The 26,178-nt window shown below is 48.8% G+C and overlaps 1 protein-coding gene across 1 annotated transcript in view; it reads right to left on the bottom strand.

The window, feature by feature from the left end:
• LOC137625828 (ribosome quality control complex subunit NEMF-like) overlaps nt 1–25,138 on the bottom strand; it is a 162,861-nt gene extending 137,723 nt beyond the window's left edge. Inside the window, exons 1-4 of the mRNA XM_068356715.1 lie at nt 25,114–25,138; nt 19,888–19,981; nt 19,401–19,572; nt 6,843–7,045 (exon numbers count right to left, since the gene is read on the bottom strand). Coding sequence (XP_068212816.1) covers nt 6,843–7,045; nt 19,401–19,572; nt 19,888–19,946 — 434 coding nt within the window. The 5' untranslated portion in view covers nt 19,947–19,981; nt 25,114–25,138. The remainder of the gene's footprint in view (nt 1–6,842; nt 7,046–19,400; nt 19,573–19,887; nt 19,982–25,113) is intronic.
• Nucleotides 25,139–26,178: the final 1,040 nt, after the last annotated feature.

Genomic DNA, 26,178 nt, shown 5'->3' on the forward strand with positions numbered 1-26,178 from the left:
AAAACTCGTCACTTCGCCTGGTAGACTCCTGCGGATGACCTGCGCAGGTGGCCAGACATCCTTTCCGCAACCTGTTGCAAAAATCCTCTCTCTCTGAGGAGATGCTGGATAGTCTCCAGGCGTGAAGTCGAAGCGAAGCTACGGCTTTAAGAAAGATGTTGGAGTGTGGTTGTTTGAGTAGCTCGTGACGGGGAGGGAGCTCCCTCGGGATCTCCGTGAAGAGCTGCAGAAGGTCCGGAAACCACTCTGCATGATGCCATACTGGAGCTATCAAGGTCATCGAGAGACTGACCGATGTTCTGGTCTTGTTGAGGACCCTCCTCATCAGACAGAACGGGGGAAAGGCGTACACATCGAAGTTGTCCCACCGTTGTTGGAAGGCATCTTGCCAGAGGGCCTTGGGGTCCGGGACTGGGGAGCAGTACAGCAGAAGCTTGGTGTTCAACGCCGTAGCGAACAGGTCCACAGTTGGGGAACCCCACAAAGTCAGGACTCTGTTGGCTATCTGATGATCCAAAAACCACTCGGTACTCACTATCTGCGTCGCTCTGCTCAGACTGTCGGCGAGCACATTCCTCTTGCCTGGAATGAAGCGAGCCGCAAGTGATATCGAGTGGACTTCGGACCATCTCAGGATCTCTACTGCAAGATGGGATAGCTGTTCCAAAAAAGTACCTCCCTGCTTGTTGATGTAAGCCACTACCGTGGTGTTGTCGCTCATCACCACTACGGAGTGGCCTGCCAGGACTTGGTGGAGCTTCTGAAGAGCCAGGAAAATGGCCTTCATCTTCAGCAGGTTTATGTGAAGGTACTTTTCTGATTCTGACCACAGGCCTGAGGCACTGTGGTTCAGAATGTGGGCCCCCACCCCTTGTTTGATGCGTCCGAAAACAGTATCAAATCTGGGGAAGGGACGAGAAGATCCACTCCCTTTCGTAGGTTCTCGACTGCCACCCACCACTCGAGGTCCGCTCGCTCCGCAGATCCCATGGGGGTCAGGATGTCCGGGGAATCGAGTCCTTGACTCCACCGAGACTTCAGTCACCACTGAAGGGATCTCATTCTGAGGTGACTGTTGGAAACGAGACGGGTCAGAGAGGAGAGGTGGCCAAGGAGACGAAGCCACGATTGGGCTGAGGGTTCTTCTCAATTGAGGAAAGGTTTCGCAACCTTCCTCAGCCTTGCTATCCTTTCGTCTGATGGGAAGGCTTTGTGGAGATTGGTGTCTATGATCATGCCTAGATATACCAGTCTCTAAGAGGCCTGCAGAGAGGACTTCTTGAGGTTTACCACGATCCCCAGATCCTGGCAAACTTCGAGGAGCTTGTCTCAGTGGTGAAGAAGGGATGCCTCCGAGTCTGCCAGAATCAGCCAGTCGTCCAGATAACGAAGGAGATGGATGCCGACCCTGTGAGCCCATGAAGAGATGATGATGAAGACTCTGGTGAACACCTGAGGAGCTGTGGAGAGACCGAAACACAGCACCTTGAACTGGTAGATCTTGTTGTCTAGGCAAAATCTCAGGTACTTCCTTGAAGACGGATGGATTGGGATCTGGAAGTACGCGTCCTTCAGATCCAGGTGCACATGAAGTCTCGTGGTCTCACTGCAAGCCTGACCGTGTCTGCCGTCTCCATACTGAACGGAGTCTGCTTGACAAAACCGTTCAGGGTCGAGAGGTCGATGACTAGTCTCCAGCCTCCAGACGCCTTTCTCACAAAAAAGAGTCGACTGTAGAAGCCTGGGGTACCGTCCACGACCTCCTGGAGAGCGTCCTTCTCCAACATGGTCTGGACTTCGGCCCGAAGGGCCTGCCCTTTTGTCGATCCCATGGCAAAAGAGCTCAACGACACTGAATTCGCTGTCAGGGGAGGTAGAGATGCTGTGAACGGGACGCGATACCCTAGAGAGATCACGGAGATCGTCCATGCATCCACCCCGAGTTGCTGCCACCTTGCTGCACAACTCTGAAGGCATCCCCCCACTGGTGGACATGCAGGGGGATTGCCAACCCTAGCGCTTCTGACCTCGGCCGGTACCTTTAGGGTTCTTGCCTCCCCTGGAGGACTTCTTGCCCCTCCTGCTCTTGGCAGGAAAGGGCTTAGACACCTTGGGCTTCGCTGCTACAGTCGTCTTCTTTGTGTCCTTGGCAGGACGGGGCTGCTGGACTGCCGGAGGCTTGTAGCGCCTCGATGTCAGGGCCCTATGGATGAGGGAATCCTGGTTGGATTTCTTCCACCTCTCGGCAGTGAGCTCCACGTCCTTAGGCTCGAACAGGCTCTTACCGAGCACAGAAGAGTGTCTGAGCCTGCTAGACTCGGCACTGGGAACCTTATGGTGGAACCTCTCAGCCACAGCGTTCCCGGCGCTTGAGGATCGTGTTGGCCCACAAGCTCGAGACTTGGTGGGACAGAAACTTAATGGTCCGAGTGCCTGAGAGGAGAAAGGTATCCAGCGCTTTCCTGGTGCTTTCCTTGGAGAGGTCCTCGGACCGCACCAGGATGCCCAGAGACTCCAGCCAGATGTCGAGCCATGAAGTGGCCTGCATGGCGTACTTGATGACCATCTCCTGGCTCTGGATCTCAGTGGCTGAGAAGGACACATGCCAGTTGGAGAGTCTCTCAAGAGGGACTCCCCCTGTGAGTTCTTCCACGGAGTGATGCAAGGGAAGACTCAGCGAAGACTCCTCGAGGATCTCAAAGTACCTCCTCTGATGGACTCGAGGAGGAGGTAGGAGCTTATTCCCGGCACTCGATCTGCTGGAGGAGGCAAGCTCCGCGAGCTGGCCCTCGATCTTGTCCCTGGCACTCTTCATCCCTTGGGACCAGGGCAAAGCTGTGCTGGCCCTAGAGGGTTTCTGAATACCATAGACGCGATCCAGGACCGTGTTCTTACCTTCACGAGGTGGGACCTCAGGGTCTGGGATCCCATTAAGGTTCCTCATGAGGGTCAGGACTTGCCAGGACGCATGTTCTGACTCCTGGTGCTCTCCTCCTGGCGGACTTGCAGCGAAGTCTCCCATCCCCAGAGGCTCTTCCTGGGGGGTAACGTGGACATCCTCGATGGCTCTGGACTGTTCCTGTCTGATCCTAGCTGACGATTTGGGAATCGTCTTTAGAGTCCTTAGGTTCCTTCCTGGGCGGGATACAGGACTCTAGAGGCGAAGGAGGCAGGTCCTTCTCCACCTCGGGACGAGGAGACCTCTCGGGAAGAGGAGGAACCTCCTCCATTGGTGCGATGGTGGAGTATTCCTGCTCGACTGACTCTCCTGAGGAGGGGTAATCCTCCGCTGCAGGGGAGGGCTAGAAGGTCTGAGGGGGAGTAGGAGCCTTGCGTAAGAATCTGCGCGGGGACAGCATAGGCCTCGGAGGAAGATCCACGGGAGAGACTCCTCTCTTCCTCTTCAGGGGGGAGGAAGCTGCCGCTGGCTCGCGACCCCAATCAGAGAGGGCTGGCTTAATCACCCGCACGAGAGCTCTGAGCAGGGTGTCGAACCAGGGCTGTTACTGACAGCAGCGCTGTCTGACACTCCCTCTGGAGGGAAGGGGATCGAAGGATCCCTAGGAGGAGTTGACAAAAGAGGGTTCGCCTGCAGGGCTGAAAGAGAAGAATCCCTAGACCTGTCCAGGGAGCGCTCCCCCTCTGGCGAGCGCGCTGGTCTGCGCTAGCGGGGAAGGGAACGCGACAAGGAAGAATCCGCCTGTCGGCGATCGCGCTGGGGCTCGTGTATTGGGCCCAGAGCAGGGTCGCGCGTGGATAGATGGCGCGATGCTGGAAAATCAACCCGCGGGGGCGCGCGCGAGGGCACAACGGCGCGCAGGTGGATGGTCAGGAGCGATGGAGCGGTGGTGCGCTGGCGACAGAGCGGGAGCGTGGGCGCGGGGGCGCACGGCAGCTTGAGCAGGAACATGGTCGCGAGAGCGTGTAGGCGATGGTGTAGGCGTGCGGCAATCAGGAGCTGGAACAGGAGGAGGCCGAACGCGCGGGCACGCAGTGATCTGGTGCGGCCCCGAAGGGCGTGAGAGAACGGGACTGCCTGAGCGCGTGTCCGGGAGGACCGGCCGAGGGCGCGATAGCGCTAGAGCAGGGTCGCGAGCGACCTGGGGGCGAGAGGTTTGGCGACAGTCTGGAAGGACCGGTCTACTCGTCTGTGGGTGCGCTAGTTGTGCTGGCGATCGTGGGTGCGCATAGCGCACATCAGGAACAGGTCGCACCAGGGTTCGCTGCTTTGGAGGTCGCGCGGTGCGAGCCGCATGAGGGCGCTCTGGAGTTAGTTGGGTAACCATCGCTGTCTTAAATACAGGCACGGGGCGTGTAGCAGGAACAGGGCGCGATTTTGGTGCGTCGGGCGCGATAGTGTCCGAAGTAGATTCGCGCGGTTCCAGAGGCGGCCGAGAGCGCCAGTGCGCTGGCTTTGCAACCTCTGGGGCGACGAGCTGAGTCGCCGCAACGCTTGGTCGCGTTGGTGCTGGTACAGGAACTGCGCGCGGGCGCGCATCGCGAACCTCCCTAGGTGGGCACGATGGGTCCAAGGCGACACGTGGGCGCGTTGGAGTGCGCGTGAGCGCTGGAGCTGCAATCGCGCAGGGACGTGTATCACGTCTATCCCCCGAGGGGCGCGACGAGTCCGCAGGAATCTGAGGGCGCCTGTGCGCCAACTCAGGAACCTCCTGGATCGCGCGCGATGAAACAGGAACTGGGGGGCGGCGAGGTGCTGGAGGGCGCGTGGGCGCAGGAGGCCGCTGGGGCACCGATGGACGTGCGAAGGTGAGCGCGGCAGCGCTATATCAGGAGCAGGCGGCGTCTGCGCAGTTGGGGGCTTGCGCGCTACCTCAGGAACTGCTGGAGGGCGACGGGACGCCGATGGGCGTGGGCGCGCAGGTGAACCCTGGCGTAAAACAGGAACAGCGACGCAAACGCCTAAGGGTGAGCGCCGAGGCGCTATGTCAGGAACATCAGGAACGACAGCAGGAGGGTGCGCAGGCGGAGCCTTACGCTTAGGGGCGAGAAGCACAGTTTCGCGCTCAGGTCCCTGAGGCCCCGATGGGGCCTGGAGATTGCAAAGTGGCAGTCTCAAGTGGTGCGTAAAGCGCGTCAGCAGCTTTGTATGTCGAAGGTCTGGGCGACAGTTCACCTTGTCCCCAAGGACAACCATCCTCCGAAGGGGATCGCGAACGATCCCCGTAGAGGTCAAGGTTGGTAGCAGGCAGGACAGGAGAGCGGCGAATCGTCTCCTCCGCAGAGGACTGTGGTGACGATGAGCCGAAGAGGCACCTCCTAACCCCTTTAAAGGGGGAAGGAAGGCCTCTACGGCGAAGGGGAGGACGAGCCTTCCGCCTTATACGCCCACGAGGGGCCGTGGGATCAGCAGGCTGACCATCAATGGGCCTCCGAAGAGGTGTGTCTACCAGAGAACTGCCCCGAGAGGGGGTCTCAACGGAAGGAGAGACCGTGGGACTAAGCTCCTCCCTCGAAGTATGTTCGGAGGGGGAGACAGAGCCTTCCGCTACCGCAGCCACAGGAACGGGTGTTTGGCCAGACACAACAACGTCAACCAAAGACAGAGGATCTATCTCCGCTGAAGTTGACGATTGTTCGGCGGCCGCACCCCGTTTGATCATGTCAGACAGGGCTTCCTTGGAGGGCGAACCCTGCAGCCCCAAGGAAGCCCAAAGCTGAAAAAGATCATTATAAGAAACAACCACCTCCTCCGAGGGGGAAGGGCCAGCCGCCTCGCTATGGGAGGCAACGACCTCTCCCTCACCACGGGATCGGTTAATGACATCAACATCATTACGGTCTACGCTACCACTCGCTGGCCTCTCGGAAGAGGCCGCCCGAGCGGGAGCTTCAGAGGAGGAATGGGCGGCGGAAGAAGAAGACCTGGGATTTTCTCTCTTCCGAGAAGCCTTGGAAGAAGAAAAATCCCTTTTAGCCTTCTTCTTACGTCGCCGGGCAAACCTTTCCCACTGGGAGGTAGACCACTCCCTACACTCAATGCACAAATTAGACCTATCACACCGTTGGCCCCTACACTGAGGGCATAAGGAGTGAGGATCCGTGTCCACGGCCGACATAAAGGTCCCACAAGGGCGGCTGGGAAGTCTAGGGCACGTACGCATAAGGAGTAATAGAGGCCAACTTCATACACACACTGAAAAGAAAAAGCAAACAAAATTATGGCAGTCAACAGAGAGGAAAGCGCTGACAGGTCTGTTGTCTCTCCGAGCCAAAAGTAAAGTGAGCTACCCCTCCCTAACCCCCGCTAACTAGTGGTGGGGTAGGAAACCCTCGTTAAAATTTTATGGCTCGTCATTCAGCTAAGCCGAAGTAATTACCCCCATGTAAATAGCGTGGTTTGTATTCAGTTACGGAACAAATCAACTTTTTCAAGTTCCTGTTGTTATTGTTATTAGCCCGTACATAAAAGGGATAAAACAGCAACAGATATGCCACCCAACTGGAACAAGCATGTTTGATAACAGCAAGTAGGACAGAACCCTGTCTCACAATTACAGTTATCAGTAAACACTGGATATCCTTGTTTTTATCCATTGATATTCTTTGATTATGATGAGCTAGTATATTAACTCAATCTGAAAGAAAAAGCAAAATATTAAAACAGCCAGATTAAGAGGCAGCAGAGTGAGCATATACTGAACTGCAGCCAAAGTCAAAGTATGGGTTTTTTTCCACGGCGAGTAGGTAGGACATACTCTTTACCTGCCAGTAATCATAAATACCTTGTTAAAATAGCTGTTCCAGCTTTGCATAAGTCACACTCCTATCAAAGAGTGACAGTTTGTAACCATGTAAGGACTAATATCAACATCTGTACTTACCTTACATCTTCACCTTCCTTCCTTGGACGGAGTATGTTCAATATATCATAATTATTGTTAGTTAGCACTATGTTTCCTCGATCATACAATTCCAAAATAACGTGGTGTTCCGCTTCTCCAGAACCAAAAGTTAAATCAATGATTCTGTCAACACCGAGTTGTTGAATGTTTTCAATACGTTTGTTTCGCAAGTGTTTTCTCAACTGTAAGAGAAAAAGAGTAATTAATGTTACTATACCTAATTTATTAAATGGATAGTAAAGGAGTAAGGGTAATGAACAAATTTTAAATTTTGCTGCTATAATTATCTGAAAATTTATATTCAAATTACCAAAATATATGAAAAAAGGAGAAAATATGGGTTCCATGGATGTCAACCAATGTCATTGAGATGGTTCTTTATCATTATTTCTAAAATCACTCAACATTGTGTAAGACATTTCAATTATGTTCTTTAAAAACCAGTTTACTGTATAAGACTTTTTGTCTTAATTACATTTTCATACTTGCTTAGAACTACATTATATATCCCAAAGTTTTATGACGACTACTGTACTGTCATTGTGAAAGAGAATAAAACCAAATCAAAGAGTAAAGACACTGTTTTAAATCAAGATTCCTACTTGATTCTCTGATTACTTGACCATTCTGATACAATGCGGTTGTTAATCCTGGTTGTGGGTCACGTAGGTTAGGTACTCTGAATCCCATCAATCCATGGAATAAGCCTAAATTACAATAATAAACTTTTTTACATCAGTTTGACATACGTAAGTTCTGATATTATGCAGTTCAAGCCCACAACTGTATGTTTCCTTTTTTTTCCTCACTGGATCACTTTCCTTGTTGGAATCCTTGGACTTATAGCATCCTGCTTTTCCAACTATGGTTGTGGGTTAGCTAGTAATAAAAATACAAAAATAAAATCCCTATTACAACGTTTTACTGTACTCGACCTTACGTTGGTTTCTACATTGTACAAGGGCATTAATGGATTATGTGTTGATAACTAAAAGAATGTTTGGAAGATTGAAAGACGTGCACGTGTTTAGGGGTATGGCTAACGGTATGTCTGATCATTTTTTGGTGGAAGGAAAATTGGTTGTAGCAAAAGAGTGGGGGAATAGAGTAGGTGGATGTAAAAGGGAGCTAGTGAGGGTTGAAGAGCTAATAAAACCTGGGGTAAAAAGTAAATATCAGGAAAGGTTGAAAATGGCATATGACGAGGTGAGAGTAAGAGAAACTGGTAATTTAGAGGAGGAGTGGAAGTTAGCAAAAGAAAATTTTGTTGGGATTGCAAGTGATGTATGTGGCAAGAAGGTTGTTGGAGGCAGCATGAGGAAGGGCAGTGAATGGTGGAATGAAGGAGTGAAGGTAAAAGTGGAAGAGAAAAAGAGGGCTTTTGAAGAATGGCTGCAGAGTAATAGTATAGAGAAGTATGAAAAATATAGAGAGAAAAAGGTGGAAGTAAAGCGCAAGGTACGTGAGGCAAAGAGGGCAGCTGACCTGAGGTGGGGTCAGGGACTGGGTCAGTCATATGAAGAGAATAAGAAGTTTTGGAAAGAAGTGAAGAGAGTAAGAAAGGCCGGCACAAGAATTGAAGAGACAGTGAAAGATGGAAATGGAAGGTTGTTAAAAGGAGAGGAGGCAAGGAAAAGGTGGGCGGAATATTTTGAAAGTTTGCTGAATGTTGAGGATGATAGGGAGGCAGAGATAATTGCTGTTCCAGGTGTTGAGGTGCCAGTGATGGGAGATGAGAATGAGAGAGAGATTACAATAGAGGAAGTGAGGAGAGCACTAGATGAAACGAGAGTAGGAAAAGCATCTGGTATGGATGGTGTGAAAGCTGAGATGTTGAAGGAAGGGGGTGTGACTGTAATTGAATGGTTGGTGAGATTGTTTAATGTGTGTTTTGTGTTGTCAATGGTACCAGTAGATTGGGTCTGTGCATGTATTGTACCACTATATAAGGGTAAGGGAGATGTGCATGAGTGTTGTAATTCATGAGGTATTAGTTTGTTGAGTGTAGTTGGAAAAGTGTATGGTAGAGTACTGATTAATAGGATTAAGGATAAAACAGAGAATGCAATCTGGGAAGTACAGGGTGGTTTTAGAAGAGGTAGGGGTTGTATGAATCAGATTTTTACAGTTAGGCAGATATGCGAGAAATATTTAGCAAAAGGTAAGGAGGTGTATGTTGCGTTTATGGATCTGGAGAAAGCATATGATAGGAGTTGATAGGGAAGCAATGTGGAATGTGATGAGGTTATATGGAGTTGGTGGAAGGTTGTTGCAAGCAGTGAAAAGTTTCTACAAAGGTTGTAAAGCATGTGTTAGAATAGGAAATGAAGTGAGCGATTGGTTTCCGGTGAGAGTGGGGCTGAGACAGGGATGTGTGATGTCGCCGTGGTTGTTTAACTTGTATGTTGATGGAGTGGTGAGAGAGGTGAATGCTCGAGTGCTTGGACGAGGATTAAAACTGGTAGACGAGAATGATCATGAATGGGAGGTAAATCAGTTGTTGTTTGCGGATGATACTGTACTGGTAGCAGACACAGAAGAGAAGCTTGACCGACTAGTGACAGAATTTGGAAGGGTGTGTGAGAGAAGGAAGTTGAGAGTTAATGTGGGTAAGAGTAAGGTTATGAGATGTACGAGAAGGGAAGGTGGTGCAAGGTTGAATGTCATGTTGAATGGAGAGTTACTTGAGGAGGTGGATCAGTTTAAGTACTTGGGGTCTGTTGTTGCAGCAAATGGTGGAGTGGAAGCAGATGTACGTCAGAGAGTGAATGAAGGTTGCAAAGTGTTGGGGGCAGTTAAGGGAGTAGTAAAAAATGACAAATTCGAAGATAATTTGTATTTTTCCTAACCATACAAACCTTAGCTATTTACAAAGGGTTTACTTTTAGCGCAGCTGAAATGACGAGCCAATAGTTTTTAACGAGGGTTAATTACCCCCGCGCTAGTTAGCGGGGGGTGGGGAAGGGTAGCTTGCTACCCCTCCCCCCTCCACACACCGGTGACTTGCTTCACTTCACTTAGAGGTAGGACTTGACTTGGGGGTCAGGGATGGCGGGCACATATGTGTAAATAGCTAAGGTTTGTATGGTTAGGAAAAATACAAATTATCTTCGAATTTGTCATTTGTTCCGTAACCGAAATACAAACCACGCTATTTACAAAGGGTGACTTACCCCTTAGGAAGGGTGGAAAGTCCCCAGCCTTACTGACTTCGGCTTGCCCGGGGGCTCGATCCCTTAGTGAGCAGCACTAGAGAGAGGGAGCCCCTGTACCTCACAGGTTCCTAGCATCGCTAGGAACGAGTGGCCTACATAAGTAGTGTGAGGAGGAGAGTGTGACTCGTCCTATGAAGTTGACCTTGAGACCTTCAGATAGGAATTCTAGGATAGGACGTTCCCCATACCACCTCGTCAGGGTATGGGAGACGCAACAGTATTAAGCTTAATACTAGGAGCACAAAGAAGCATGGGTTACCTGCAGAGGTCGAGGTCAGCTATGCGAGGACCAGGATGCTGCTTCCCCAAGAGAGGGGAGAATGAAGAAAGAAGTAAGGGTCAGACATACTCTTTCATTCACACAGACTAAGACCGGGTAACAACGCCCTCAACCAACTGCTACTTGTCCAAAAAGGAGCCTGAGGTTAGACCAGCTGTTGTGCAGCCACCACAGGGCCGATAGAGAACGTATCGAGGCTCCTGTGGGTCACGTCTTGCAGGTAGTGGGCTGTGAAGGTCGTTTGACGCTTCCAGACCCCCGCTTGAAGTACCTGCGTCACAGAGAAGTTTCTCTTGAAGGCCAGGGATGTAGCAATACCCCTGACATCGTGGGCCCGAGGGCGACGTGACGGAGGAGGGTCAGGATTCAGGGCATGGTGGATAACCCTTCGAATCCAAGCAGAGATGGTGTTCCTTGTGACCCTCCTCTTTTTCCTGCCTGTGCTCACAAACAAAGCTCGCACATGAGGACGGACTGCAGCCGTTCTCTTCAAGTAGTACCTCAGACACCTCACTGGGCATAGTAGCAGCTGGTCTGGGTCGTTTGTTACAGAACGGAGACTCGCGATCCTGAAAGAGTCGAACCGAGGATCCGGCACTCCAGGATTCTGAGTCTTGGCCACAAACTCAGGGACGAACCTGAACGTTACCTCCCCCCATCCCCTTGAATGGGCGATGTCGTACGAGAGACCATGAAGTTCACTAACTCGCTTGGCCGAGGCCAAGGCGAGTAGGAAAGCCGTCTTCCAAGACAGGTGGCGATCGGAGGCCTGGCGTAATGGCTCGAAGGGAGGTCTCTTGAGAGACCTGAGAACTCGAACCACGTTCCAAGGAGGGGGTCTCACTTCCGACTGGGGGCAGGTAAGCTCATAGCTACGTATGAGTACAGAGAGTTCTAGCGATGAAGAAATATCCACGTCCTTCAATCTGAAGGCCAAGCTTAAGGTTGAGCGATAGCCTTTCACTGCCGAGACAGAAAGGCGCATTTCTTCTCGCAGATACACAAGGAAGTCCACTATTGCTGGAATAGTGGCATCGAGTGGAGAGATACCCCTTCCACGACACCAACCACAAAAGACTCTCCACTTCGCTTGGTAGACTCCCTCAGAGGACCTTCGCAGGTGCCGAGACATTCTCTCCGCAACCTGTTGCGAAAAGCCTCTCTCCGCGAGGAGACGCTGGATAGTCTCCAGGCGTGAAGCCGAAGCGAGGCTACGGCCCTGTGAGGGACACCGGAGTGGGGTTGTCTGAGAAGCTCGTGTCGTGGAGGAAGCTCCCTTGGGAGTTCCGTCAGGAGTTGCAGAAGGTCCGGAAACCATTCCGCGTGATGCCATAGCGGAGCTACTAGAGTCATGGAACAGTTGACCGATAGTCTGGTCCTGTTGAGCACCCTTCTCATCAGACAGAATGGTGGGAAGGCGTACACGTCGATGTTGTCCCACCGTTGCTGGAAAGCATCTTGCCAGAGTGCCTTGGGGTCCGGGAATGGTGAGCAGTACAGGGGCAGCTTGAAGTTCAAGGCTGTCGCGAACAAGTCCACCGTCGGGGAACCCCACAAAGTCAGGACTTTGTTGGCTATCTGAGGATCCAAAGACCACTCGGTACTCACTATCTGCGAAGCCCTGCTCAGACTGTCGGCGAGCACATTCCTCTTGCCAGGAATGAAGCGAGCTGATAGTGTTATCGAGTGGGTTTCGGTCCACCTCAGAGTCTCTACTGCAAGATGGGATAGCTGTTGCGAAAAAGTGCCTCCCTGCTTGTTGATATAAGCCACTACCGTGGTGTTGTCGCTCATCACCACCACGGAGTGACCCGCCAGGAACCGTTGGAACTGTTGAAGGGCCAGAAAGACGGCCTTCAATTCTAGCAGGTTGATGTGTAGGCACTTTTCTGATTCTGACCAAAGGCCTGAGGCCCTCTGGTTCAGAACGTGCGCCCCCCACCCTTCTTTTGACGCGTCCGAAAACAGAGTCAATTCCGGGGGAAGGACGAGAAGACTCACTCCCTTTCGGAGGTTCTCGTCGGCCAGCCACCACCGCAAGTCCGTCTGTTCCAGAGACCCCATTGGGATCAGAGTGTCCGGGGAATCGGATCCTTGATTCCACCGGGACTTGAGCCGCCATTGAAGGGATCTCATCCTGAGGCGGCTGTTTGGAACCAGACGGGCCAGGGAGGATAGGTGGCCCAAGAGACGCAACCACGATTGGGCGGGGAGTTCTTTTCGCCTGAGGAAAGGTTCCGCCACCCTCCTCAGCCTTGCTATCCGGTCGTCTGATGGAAAGGCTTTGTGGAGATTGGTGTCTATTAGCATGCCTAGATAAACCAGTCATTGGGACGGCTGCAGAGAGGACTTCTCGAGGTTTACCACGATCCCCAGATCCTGGCAAAGATCTAGAAGCCTGTCTCGGTGTCGAAGAAGGGTCGACTCCGAGTCTGCTAGGATCAGCCAATCGTCTAGGTAACGAAGGAGACGAATGCCGTTCCTGTGCGCCCAAGTCGAAATCAGGGTGAACACTCTGGTGAACACCTGAGGAGCTGTGGAGAGACCGAAACACAGCACCTTGAACTGGTAGATCTTGTTGTCTAGGCAGAATCTCAAGTACTTCCTGGAAGACGGATGGATTGGGATCTGGAAGTACGCATCCTTTAGATCCAGTGTACACATGAAGTCTTGTGGTCTCACCGCAAGTCTGACCGTGTCTGCTGTCTCCATGCTGAACCGGGTTTGTTTGACAAACCTGTTCAGAGCCGAGAGATCGATGACGGGTCTCCAGCCTCCAGTAGCCTTCTTTACAAGAAAGAGTCGACTGAAGAAGCCTGGAGAGCACCCTTCTCGAACATGGTCTTGACTTCGGCCTGAAGGGCCAGCCCCTTTGCCGATCCCATGGCATAGGAGCTCAACGACACTGGATTCGCTGTCAGGGGAGGTTGAGATGACGTGAACGGGACGCGATAACCTTGGCCGATCACTGAGATCGTCCAAGCATCGGCCCCGAGATGTTGCCACCTGCGGACGCAACGCTGAAGGCATCCCCCCACAGGTGGACACGCAGGGGGACTGCCACCCCTAGGGCTTGCGGCCGCGGCCGCCACCCCTAGAAGTCTTGCCTCCCCTGGAGGACTTACCACCCCTCTTGACCTTGGCTGGAAAGGGCTGGGGCTTAGACACCACTTTCTTAGCTGCCGGTGCCTGTTTTGGAGCCTTACGAGGCTGTTGCTGCTGTTGTGGCAGGGCTGGAGGCTTATAGGGCCGAGTTGTAAGGGCCCTGTGGAGGAGGGAGTCCGTGCTGGATTTCCTCCACCTCTCAGCCGTTCGCTCCAAGTCTTGAGGCTCAAACAGGGTCTCCCCCAGGAGGGAGGCATGTCGGAGCCTACACACATCTACGGCGGGGACCTTCGGATGGAATCTCTCGGACACAGCATCGCGACGCTTCAACACCGAGTTGGCCCACAGGGTGGTAACCTGGTGAGCCAAGAACTCGATGGAGCGGGTGCCCGAGAGCAAGAAGGTCTCTAGGGCCTTCCTATTGGTCTCCTTGGACAAGTCCTCAGATCGCAATAGGATGCCCAGAGATCCTAACCAGAAGTCCAGCCACGAAGTGGCCTGCATGGCACACTTAGCGACCTTCTCGTGGTTAAGGATCTCTGCCGCCGAGAACGACACCTGCCGGGCAGAGAGTTTCTCCAAGGGAACTCCCCTCGCCAGCTCCTCCACAGAGTGATGGAGAGGAAGAGCGAGGTTGTGCTCACCCAGGATCTCGAAATACCTCCTCTGCTGAAGGCGAGGAGGAGGGATGAGTTTGTTCCCGGCAGTGGAACGACTGGAGGAGGCAAGAAGTGCGAGCTGAGCATTGGCCCTAGCTCTGGCACTCTTCAGCCCCCGAGACCAGGGCAGAGCTGCACTGGTCTTAGGGGCCTTCCGAATGTCAAACACTTCATCCAGAATCGTGTCTTTGCCTTCACGGGGGGGGATGACTGGATCCGTAAGACTGTTAAGTTGCCTTATCAGGCTTAGGACCTGCCAGAAGGCATGTTCGGACTCTTGCTGTTCTCCTCCCTGCGGGCTGGCAGCTAAGTCTCCTGCCCCAGGAATCTCTTCCTGGGGTGATACGTGGACATTCCCCTGGGTAGTCGTGGGTTCCTGTCGAATCCTTGCAGAGGATTTAGGGATGGTCTTGGAATCCTTGGGTTCCCTCCTAGGAGGGATACAGGATCCCAACAACGAGGTTCGAGGGACCCCTTCCTCACGAGACGATTCTCCTGCCTGAAGCGAAGTCTCCCCCCCTGGTGCCGAGGGGAAGACTACCGCCCCACTGGACTCACCTGAGGACGGAAAGGCCTCGTCCACGGGAGAAGGAGAGAGTACTCGTGCAGGAGAGGGGACCCTCGAGACCGACCTCTTGGGAACCAACTTCGCCCTGGGGGAAGTCACCACGAAGTCCACTCCTCTCTTTCTCTTCAGCGTAGGAGAGACAGCCGCTGGTTTGTTACCCTGGCCGGCGAGTGCTGGTTTCATAACCCTCACTAACGCCCGTGCCAGCGGACCAAACCAAGTCTGCTGCTCAAAGGACACAGAGTCCGAAATCCTCGCTAAGGTGAAAGGGATCGGGCGATCCTTTGGAGTGGACACGACGGTACCTGCCTGAAAAGAAGGTGGGGAAGAATGCTGTAATGACCTGTCCTCGTCCTGCAATACCAACCTGTGCTTGGATGGAGGTGATCCCGAGTGCCGTCTAGGAGCACGCGTCCCTGCTGCTACCACCGGCTGTGGAATTCGCCGCGAACTATGGTCGCGCGAGGGTGAACGGTCGCGCAAAGGCGAATGGTTGCGCGGGTGATCGCGCGGGCGCACAGGCGAGCGGTCGCGCGGGCGCGCAGGCGAGCGGTCGCGCGGGCGCGCAGGCGAGCGGTCGCGCGGGCGCGCAGGCGAGCGGTCGCGCGGGCGCGCAGGCGAGCGGTCGCGCGGGCGCGCAGGCGAGCGGTCGCGCGGGCGCGCAGGCGAGCGGTCGCGCGGGCGCGCAGGCGAGCGGTCGCGCGGGCGCGCAGGCGAGCGGTCGCGCGGGCGCGCAGGCGAGCGATCGCGCGGGCGCGCAGGCGAGTGGGCGTGAGGGTGGGCAGGTAAATGAACACGTGTCCGAGGCGACGAACGCAAGCGATGGCGCGACGGCGAGGGATCGTGCTGCCGCGTAGGTGAAGAAGATCGCTGGCGATAATGACCACGTGATGGTAAGCGATGGCGAGCAGCATGTGTAGGTGAATGATCGCGCGCAAGAGGGCGGTCGTTCAGGGTTGCGCGATGAGGAGCAGCATGCGTAAGCGGGCGATCGTGCAGGGTTGTGCGATGGCGAGCAGCATGCGCAGGTGAATGATCGCGTGAAAGGGTGCGATGGTGATCAGCATCCGCAGGAAGGCGATCGTTCAGGGTTGTGCGATGAGGAGCAGCATGCGTAAGCGGGCGATCGTGCAGGGTTGTGCGATGGCGAGCAGCATGCGCAGGTGAATGATCGCGAGAAAGGGTGCGATGGTGATCAGCATCCGCAGGAGGGCGATCGTTCAGGGTAGTGCGATGAGGAGCAGCATGCGTAAGCGGGCGATCATGCAGGTTCGTGCGATGGCGGGCAGCATGTGAAGGTGATCGCTGGCGAACTGGTGATCGCTGGCGAGCTGGTGATCGCTGGCGAGCTGGTGATCGCTGGCGAGCTGGTGATCGCTGGCGAGCTGGTGATCGCTGGCGAGCTGGTGATCGCTGGCGAGCAGAAGGTCGACGCGTGTCCTGTGAGAGGATAGGTTCACGAGCAGAAACGGGAAGATCGCTGGCGCGTTGGCGAACATGTGTTTCTGACACACGCGCAGCACGATGTTGCGTAGCCACAGGACCAGGTGGATGGTGAGCAGAGAGTTCAGCAGGAACTAAAGGGTGGTCAGAGACCGCAGGGCGATGGTCCTCAAATGAGCGCTGACGCTCGGAAGAGAGCTGACGAGCAGGAGAGCGCTGGCGAGGGGGGCGAACCTCAGGAGAGAGCCGACGAGCAGGTGAGCGTCGGCGAGCAGGAGAGTCTTGGCGAGCAGGAGATCGTCGACGAGCAGGAGATCGCTGGCGAGCAGGAGATCGCTGGCGAGCAGGAGATCGCTGGCGAGCAGGAGATCGCTGGCGAGCAGGAGATCGCTGGCGAGCAGGAGAGCGCTTGTGCGCTGGCCCTGCTCGCGTAAGGGAAGAATCCCTTAGCCCCGAAGGGACCGTTGCCCGTCGGGTGACGAGTTCTCCAGAAGGCGAAGATCCGGCAGGAGATGGTGAGCGGTCTGCAGAGAGGTTCAAGGAGGGCGGAGCAGTCGGTTGAGGCTGACGAGGAGAGTCCCCCCCGGAGGACGAAGACCCAAAAAGGCGCCTCTTAGTCCCCCTGTAAAGGGAAGGGAGGCCCTTGTGGCGTAGAGGGCGGTGAGCCTTACGGCGGAGGCGGCCTCGGGGGAGATCGTCGGGACCATCGGTCCTCCGAAGGGGAGTCTCCTTTAAAACACTTCCCTCAGAAGGAAGCTGGGCAGCAGTCGAGACCGAAGGACTCACTTCCCCCTTCGAAGGATGCACGGAAGGAGGAGGAGAGCCTAGAGCACCATCACCAGCAACAGCACCTGCGTCGGAAGGCCCAGCCACGTAGGAGGCCTCTGTCACCACGACGTCGACAATAGACAGAGGGTCTACCTACGCTACCACCGGCGACTGTTTAACAGCGGCCCCCAACGAGACAAGGTCAATAAGAGCGACCCTGGAGGGCAAGCCCTTAAGCCCCAGGGACGACCAAATCTGTAACAGATCATCACTGGATAAAGCATTATTATCAATAACCTCCCCCGGAGGAGGAGGGGGAACCGCCTCGCTATGGGAGGCGACGCCCTCTCCCCCCACCGAAGGTAGGGAAACAGAACAAGGGCCTGCGCTCCCACTCGGACGACTCTCCTTAGGAGGCGGACGAGGGGGAGCTTCGGAGGAGGTTTGGGCGGCGGAAGAAGAGTCCCGAGAACCTTCCTCCTTCAAGGCTAACCCCGGAGGAGAACGGTCTCTCTTGGACTTCTTCTTACGCCGACGACCAAACCTCTCCCACTGGGAGGCAGACCACTCCCTGCACTCACGGCACATGTTATCCTGGTCGCACCGTCGGCCCCGACATTGAGGGCAGAGGGTGTGAGGATCCGTAATCACGTCCGACATGAAAGTCCCACAAGGACGGCCGGCAACTCCAGGGCATGTCCGCATATTAAATAAAAGAAAATAACTGAAGGTCAACTTCCAACCAATCACACAAGCTGAAAAGAAAAAGAAGAAAATGAAAAATAAAGGCTGTCACGAAGGCGATGAACAGACACGTCTGATCACCGCCGAGCCAAAAGTGAAGTGAAGCAAGTCACCGGTGTGTGGAGGGGGGAGGGATAGCAAGCTACCCTTCCCCAACCCCCGCTAACTAGCGCGGGGCTAATTAACCCTCGTTAAAAACTATTGGCTTGTCATTTCAGCTGCGCTAAAAGTAAACCCTTTGTAAATAGCGTGGTTTGTATTTCGGTTACGGAACAAATAGAGGGTAGGGCATGAATGTAAAGAGAGTTCTATATGAGAAAGTGATTGTACCAACTGTGATGTATGGATCGGAGTTGTGGGGAATGAAAGTGATGGAGAGACAGAAATTGAATGTGTTTGAGATGAAGTGTCTAAGGAGTATGGCTGGTGTATCTCGAGTAGATAGGGTCAGGAACGAGGTGGTGAGGGTGAAAACGGGTGTAAGAAATGAGTTAGCGGCTAGAGTGGATATGAATGTGTTGAGGTGGTTTGGCCATGTTGAGAGAATGGAGAATGGCTGTCTGCTAAAGAAGGTGATGAATGCAAGAGTTGATGGGAGAAGTACAAGAGGAAGGCCAAGGTTTGGGTGGATGGATGGTGTGAAGAAAGCTCTGGGTGATAGGAGGATAGATGTGAGAGAGGCAAGAGAGCGTGCTAGAAATAGGAATGAATGGCGAGCGATTGTGACGCAGTTCCGGTAGGCCCTGCTGCTTCCTCCGGTGCCTTAGATGACCGCGGAGGTAGCAGCAGTAGGGGACTCAGCAGTATGAAGCTTCATCTGTGGTGGAAATGTGGGAGGTTGGGCTGTGGCACCCTAGCAGTACCAGCTGAACTCGGCTGAGTCCCTGGTTAGGCTGGAGGAACATAGAGAGTAGAGGTCCCCTTTTTTGTTTTGTTCTTGTTGATGTCGGCTACCCCCCAAAATTGGGGGAAGTGCCTTTGGTATATGGATGGATGGACAATGGTGATTAAGTACTGTACTGTATTGTACATGAAAACTTATTAATGTAAGTATTTATCTCGTATTAATAAATGATAGAAGGTTGTAAATAGTTTTTTATGTTTAAGTGCATAGAGAATCCTTACCAATTCAAAAATCTACTTACGTCAGTTCTCTTGATACCAATCAACTAAGTAAGGTGGGGTATTACTGAAAAATATTAGCATTCGTAATGAATCTGGAGAGCTTACTTCTCTGAGCATTGAATATATTTGTTTTCATCTACTGTTGGTACATTGTTGATGAGGATTCTCTTGAAAACCTTAAGCCATTCTATGTTATTCTTTCTGTACAGATACACCAATTTACATTCCACAGAATTATTTCAGTGCTTTAGCTACCAACAATGTGTAACTACTACAATATGTAATGTACTTTTGTCCTTTATTTTTCTGGCTCTTTAGTGCTTTCTAATGTTTTCTTTAAAGATTAAATCCTTGTCATGTCTCACATTAACAAAAATGTAATTGTTACAATTGGCAATGTAAAAAGTAGCTACTGTACGTCAGTTTCCCTTGTTTTAACCAAATTTCCCTTTGTAAAGCAATTTATATATAGTACAGTATTATCAAAGTGATATACAAATTTTTACTGTTCATTCACAAGATTTCTAGTGGCTTCTTCTAATCTACCATGTATCTCTATTAATCAGGACATCTACTGTTACCTCAAATAAGAACTAACCTTCACTAAATTTAAATTGAAAACTAACTAACCTTCATTGCAAATCCTGAAGGAGCAGGGCTCTTTGGCCACTCATACTCTGTGGTATGAATACGTGAACCAGACTCGAGCAGTAACACACTCTTATGGTCAGGTTTCTGCAACTTGATCAGATACGTCTTGGAATCTATGTCATACACTTGAATGACTCGTAGTCCCAAAATGCTGAAAAAGATGAAATTTGCATAAACAAAAATTGTAAAACTTTCTTTAATTTCATTGGATTAAGCAATTATTTAGCAAAACTTGCTTTACATGACACTTATCAACAGCATCTGAATAAAGTGGAAGTACAGTACAGTATTGAATTCATCCTAAAAAATAAATCTTTTTAAAGAAATACAGTAGGCCTACAATTAGTACTTAAAAAATCTAAGATTATACTCACAGCAAAATCACCAAACTGATTAGTTTTTGGGCACTTCAATATTGCATGTAAATCAGCATCCACGTAAAACATGCGAATCATAACATAATTACCTTTTTCTGAGCTCTGACACAATGGCAAGTATGTCTACGGTGGTAAATGTACTCTTCATTTTTGTGGTCGGAGTTTCTTCATGTATGGAGAAAACTGAAATGGAAAAAATCAAATTTTAAAAGTACTGTAGAATTAGCATCTTTCCTAACTAAAAAAACGTGAGTCCTTTAAATAGGAGCATTTCTTCAGTACAAGCTGTAACCACTCTTGAACCTTTAACAAGGTAGATGCAGTAGTTAGCAGGAGATAAATGGGAGTAGCCACCTGCCTGCCCAACTGCATCACATCACTTTTGAACTGGAATGAGAGAAGTGGTTGAGGTGGGATGTGTAATATATGAACTCAGATTTGTATAGTTAAGATAAATACCAAACACTTTCTTTAAAATTTACTTGTTTCTAAATATATACAATCTCTTGTCTTTTCAATAAGAGACTCATCCTTAGGTAGGAAGGTACTCTTCTTCTTCCATGGACGTCATCCTTCCTGGTTCTGTACGAGAGAGAGTAATGTGACTCCAGTAACCTGCATGCTGAGAATTAGAGAAGACTGAAACTTTATCCAACCCAGTCATGAATCATGGTCTACCACCAAATTAATTAAATATCCTATCAAGATGGCAGTCATAGACAAGAGTCAACATAACCTGAGCCTGTATCAAAGGAGAAAGGCAAAAGCCTCCTGGATCCCCTAGACCCAAGTGAGTATTTCAGATCTCAATTCTCACACTGGCAACAAACCACAAGCATAACGATCAGATTCAAAACAGCACGTGAAGTGTAAAAGCCTCAAAAATGGGTAAAACATACAAGAACCAGAAGCTCCTAGGATGATGACTAACCCACTCAGACTCCGAGGATCATTCCTTCTACCAAAATTATAGAACCAAAAATCCAGGAACAGATTTAAAAATATGTAAAAGCTATGGATTGGGATGTTCTCAGTTTCATTCCATGTCACGAGCTATCCCTTCATTGAACGTAAAAGAGGGGACACCACTCTGTAGCCCTGCCTGGCAATCAATCTTTCTCTGTGCATCACCAAAGGAGATACTGGCACTGGGAAGCTTACCTGAAAAACTTACGGAGGCCCAAGCTTTCCTTGTCTTTAGCATTACAAACAAAAGGAAAAGTCTCTACCCTCTGATAGAATGTAACACACTGAGGAACCCTACTCGCCACCAGAACCTGAAAAGTCCACTAACATAGCACCGAGAGCTCCTTGCCCCTGACGTATACAACCACAACAAAGGGGACTGTGCCGAGGCGTACGCGCATGAGAGACAGTAGCAAATACACTCAATGAGAAGGAAAAAGCAAAGGTCTCTTTCTCCCCCTAAGGGCATACTGTACACATGTCATTCCATCATTCCACTGGAGGCCACGACTTCCACTCAACACGAGGATGATTGCGAACAATCATGCCCCTAGTAAGAACCACAGAGAGAGAGTGAATTGACAGAAGTATTACAAAAACTGAATGTAAAGTCCATCTTTTCCCAAACATACAGTATATCTTGCTTCAAAATCACAGCAATCAACAACCAGCATTAACTATCTGAAAAAACAAACAAATGAAAAGCTCAATTGAGGGTGCAACAGTACTGTATGTCTGTAATCATTGTGGTCGAAAACATAAGAGGCAAGGAGTGTTTTAGACAGCTGGGAGGGTGGAGCTCCTCGCCCTTGCTCTCAACCTGCCCTTTAACTACCTCGTTAAACAACTGCAACAGCCACTCCAGCTCGTACTAAAAACCTATTCCTTACATACAAAAGGAAAGGCTTGTGAATACGTCAGAAGAAAATAGCAATAACAATGAAAGAAATATTTGAAAATATTATTGGCATTATTGAGTAAATTATAAATAAATACCCTTGTCTCATATTGGGAAAAACATTCTACACTTCACTTCATTTAACCTAACATGGGTTTACGTATGATGACGGCCAAGCCCCATAACTCCCTTATTTTCAACCTTATCGCAAATTTGTATGGAATAAAAATTGTTCAGATGATGGCCAAGCCCTATAACTCCCTTATTTTCAACCTTATCGCAAATTTGTAGAATAGAAATTGTTTAGCTGATGGCTAAGCCCCATAACTCCCTAATTTTCAACCTTATCGCAAATTTGTATGGAATAAAAATTGTTCAGATGATGGCCAAGCCCCATAACTCCCTTATTTTCAACCTTATTGCAAATTTTAATAGAATAAAAATTGTTCAGATGTTGGCCAAGCCCCATAACTCCCTTATTTTCAACCTTATCACAAATTTGTATAAGAATAAAAATTGTTCAAATGACCTCCAAGCACCATAACTTGCTTTATTTTCAGCCTTATCACAAACTTGTATAGAATAAAAGTTTTTCATATTGTCCTAGATACTCCAAGTAAGTACTTACCAGATAGATATAAACTTTTTTAAAGGAAATAATCAAAATTGCCTTAGAATTTCCGTGTTAAAGGAGCTCTTTCTTCTGATACACTCTTTCTCGCTCCAGTAGTTCCTAGAATTAACTGTAGATGGGTTTGATCAATTCAGCAGAACTTTAGCGGAGCAACACTGACCTTATCGGTGGGCAGGGTAATTTGAAACATCCCAATCAGAGCCCCTTGATCCAGGAAATAGCTGAAGAGCCTTTTTTTTATCCATTCAGTCTTCAATCATTCCAAAATTTAAACAGGGTAATGGGAGCATCAAACATGGTGTGGAAATGCCAGTTCTTAGTTGACAAGATGTGAAGATGGCAACGTTGAACTCCAAGAGAGAACATGTTCTACCTGATACAAGTGATATAACTTGAACAATTCAAAACTGGCAAGGGTTATGAACTTTGCCCAACTGAGGCAGTTTAAGTCTTATTTGTATAGCATAAGACTATGTTATTATTCCAGCATTTATTTCAAGAGTAGTGTTGGTAATATACATGGAAAATTAACTCACAATGGCATGCCCACATTTTTAGGACTGTTCATAATAGTTCCCGCGTTAAGAAGTTTGCCAAAAAAAAAAAAAAGTTTAAGTTTCTTTGGAGGTTCCAAACTATCGTGTGATGTACTAGTTATTTTAGCTTGTGTATAGTGTACTGCAGGACATGAGCCGGTCCATACCATCCATCGCAAAAGAAAGAAAATTGTCCCTTAGAAAGAGGAGGATGATGCAAACAGCAGATTCCAACTTTGAATAATGTACAATTATATTTGTTTCTGTTGATATATATCATGGAGTGAATACATTTTGTTGGGACAGGCGTAAGATCTCTAATTGCTTGTAAAATGGATTTCTTTTATGAAAATACATTTAGTGCTACCTTGCCAGGAGTGGAGCTAATTGGGAAACAAACACAGAGTAAGCCAGGAATACGGCAGTCTAAAGGGGCGTACCCACCCACTGAGTAAGGATATGGCTCCTAGGTTAGGTTAGGTTTTGAAGCTTACACTAGGTGGTGTTCTTCCATAATGTTTTTGTAATATAACGGCCACGACTATGAACGACTAGAAAATTGGGAAAATATTACCATTTTTTATGCACGCAAGAGCCCTTGGCCGTCGACATATAAAGGTTCCACCTAACCTAACCAAAACTTTACCTAACTTATCGAGCCTTAAGCGATAGTTTTAAGCATGTCACCCGATTATACATACTGTACAACATGTCTCATTCTATACTCTCTTAGATATGCAATGATACGAGTAAACTTCTTGTTAGTTAGTGTGTTATTCTGAATCAATATTATAAATTTCAGCTCTTGGGGCTAAAATTTCGGTAAAGTTGTACTGTATTACAGGGTCTGATTTCGGTAATTTTGTATTGTATTACAGGGTGAGATTTCGAACAGAAAATATGTGTTTTCCTATAGTAAATAACGTGATTTTACCGAATTTGATGTTCATTTCAATCGGAAACAAACAGATCAACCAATTCGGCTAACTTTAAGTAGCACGGTGTCACTTCTCTTACGAATGTACTGAGAACGATAACATTAGCAACGTTACCAATAATACACAGTGTTACCAACGTTGACGTATGGTACACAGAGTTACCAACAGCACGCTGACATTACTAACGATAGCAATGATAGATATTTCCATGCGTATTTTAAATAATTTCTCCATATAAGTTTTACCCAATATATAAAAAGTACAAAAAGGGCACAGAACCTAACAAACCCACCTAACCTAGCCTAGTAGTATGACAGGTCACAAAATAACATTTGATCTACATCGGACGTTGGTGGCACTGGTTACTGTAATTTTTCATGACACAATCTTTGCAAGGGCGCCTCCAAAGTTTATCCAGATACTGTATACTGTTTTGTATTTTCCTCCAGTTATTATAATTTCAAGAAAGTAATGAATAGAGAAGAAAAGGCTTGTTTTACGTTTATATATCGATTCCTCAGTATGTTTTCCCCACCCAAAACCCAGAGTTTCCACTGGGGTCCCCCATTATCGGAGGATATAGATGTATATATATTTCTGAAACTATTCATTTGCGACGGGAACGAGTCATTTTCGAAGAGAGCGTAATTTTTTCTATTAGAAAAAGTAGTTGTTTTCCTAGGTTACATCGCTCTGTAATACACTACAATGAAACCCTGATTTCGAACAGAAATATGTTTTCCTGTAGTAAATAACGTGATCGTTTATATATCATTTCCCCAGTATGTTTTCCCCACCCAAAACCCCGAGTTCCCACTGGGATCCCCCATTATCGTAGGATGTAGATATATATATATTTCTGAAACTATTCATTTACGACGGGAACGAGTGTCATTTTCCGAGAGCATAATTTTTTCAAAAAGAAAGAGTAGATTATTACCCAGATTACATTGCCCTGTAATACAATACAATAATACCAAAAGTTCAATGGACCGCCGTTGTTTCTCGAAATCTTTTTGAACCAACGATACTTTTCCATCATAGGATCATATGGATCAATGCTGACCTTTGTATGACACTAGCCTAAAGTATCCTACATCTATCTACCATTGTATTTTCCTCAATTTTATGAGATAACCGACATCCATAAAAAGAACCTAGATTGTATAAATGCCAACTAGACTCCCGTTAAGTTAGCTGACATCTGGCAAAAGACATTACCTCCACTTGTCAATGATTTTCAGTATATTAAATTCATCTTTTAAACTTATCCTATGAAAATACATGCCAAATATTCTATTATTATATCTTTTAATATGTAACACACACCAGGATAATGGTACCTGATAAAAGTCACCCTGAAATTACCTGGTTCCTGGTTCCTGGTTCCTTATTGCTCACTCCGCAAAATAAGTTTGCGGGCACTCTATCTCTTTATAGATAGGTGCAAAGCTTCTAAGCTTATTCTTATTATTAAGTTTATATCATCTGTGCCTTAAATAAATTAATATCATAATGAGGTTCACAATCTTTACTTTTATTCCCTTTTACATTGAAATTGGATAGGATAACACCTTGCTATCATCAGTTTTGGCAACCTGTTGTGGTGATCAGTTTGGGCTTCTTAAACTCTTCTTTTAAATTCATTGCCCTATCTATAAATGCAGCCAGATCCCTGCTAGGATTTTTAAGCATACCTAAACTTATTTCTACATTCTTCAGCTGTTCTAACTTTGGGCATAAAAATAAATGTTCGGTGGTGTCTTCTTCCTCTTTGCATAAATCACACAAATTGTCATCATATTTTCCCCTGAAATTTGCTTTTAAGTTGAGCATATTTAATCTTGCTTTCATCACAAGGGATGCCTTATCCAGATACATTTCTCTGATATAAGGCATAGGGCCATTTCCTTTAATAAATCTTAATTTTTTCATTATTTTCTTTTTTTCTTCAATAGTTTCTTCTATTTTTTCTATAATTCTTTTCTTGATTTCTTTTTTCAGGGTCCTTTTCCCCCAACTTCTTATTTCTTCCACTTCCATCCCATATTTACTGCAGATTTCTTCTACGCTCTTGCTCCAGCACTTCCCATACGGGTTCTTCAATTGATCCTCAATTATCTCTCTTACTAATCTTTTTTCCTCGGAGTTTATGATGTTATGGAAGAGCATTAACTTCTTATATTCTATTCTGCAGGACACCGGCCATATTCCTGTTTCTGCAAGTATGCCCCAATATGGAGTACTCGCAGGTAGTTCGTACATATTTCTTATTATCTTGTATTGGAGGTTTTCTAGATCTTTCATATCTTTGTCCCTAATTACACTCCAGGTCTCCACGTTGGCAAATATTGTTGGTACAACTACTGTTTCATATATTTTCTTTCTGACTTCCAATGCCATCTTTC

The sequence above is a fragment of the Palaemon carinicauda genome, chromosome 33 (genome assembly GCF_036898095.1).
Source record: "Palaemon carinicauda isolate YSFRI2023 chromosome 33, ASM3689809v2, whole genome shotgun sequence".
Classification (NCBI taxonomy): domain Eukaryota; kingdom Metazoa; phylum Arthropoda; class Malacostraca; order Decapoda; family Palaemonidae; genus Palaemon; species Palaemon carinicauda.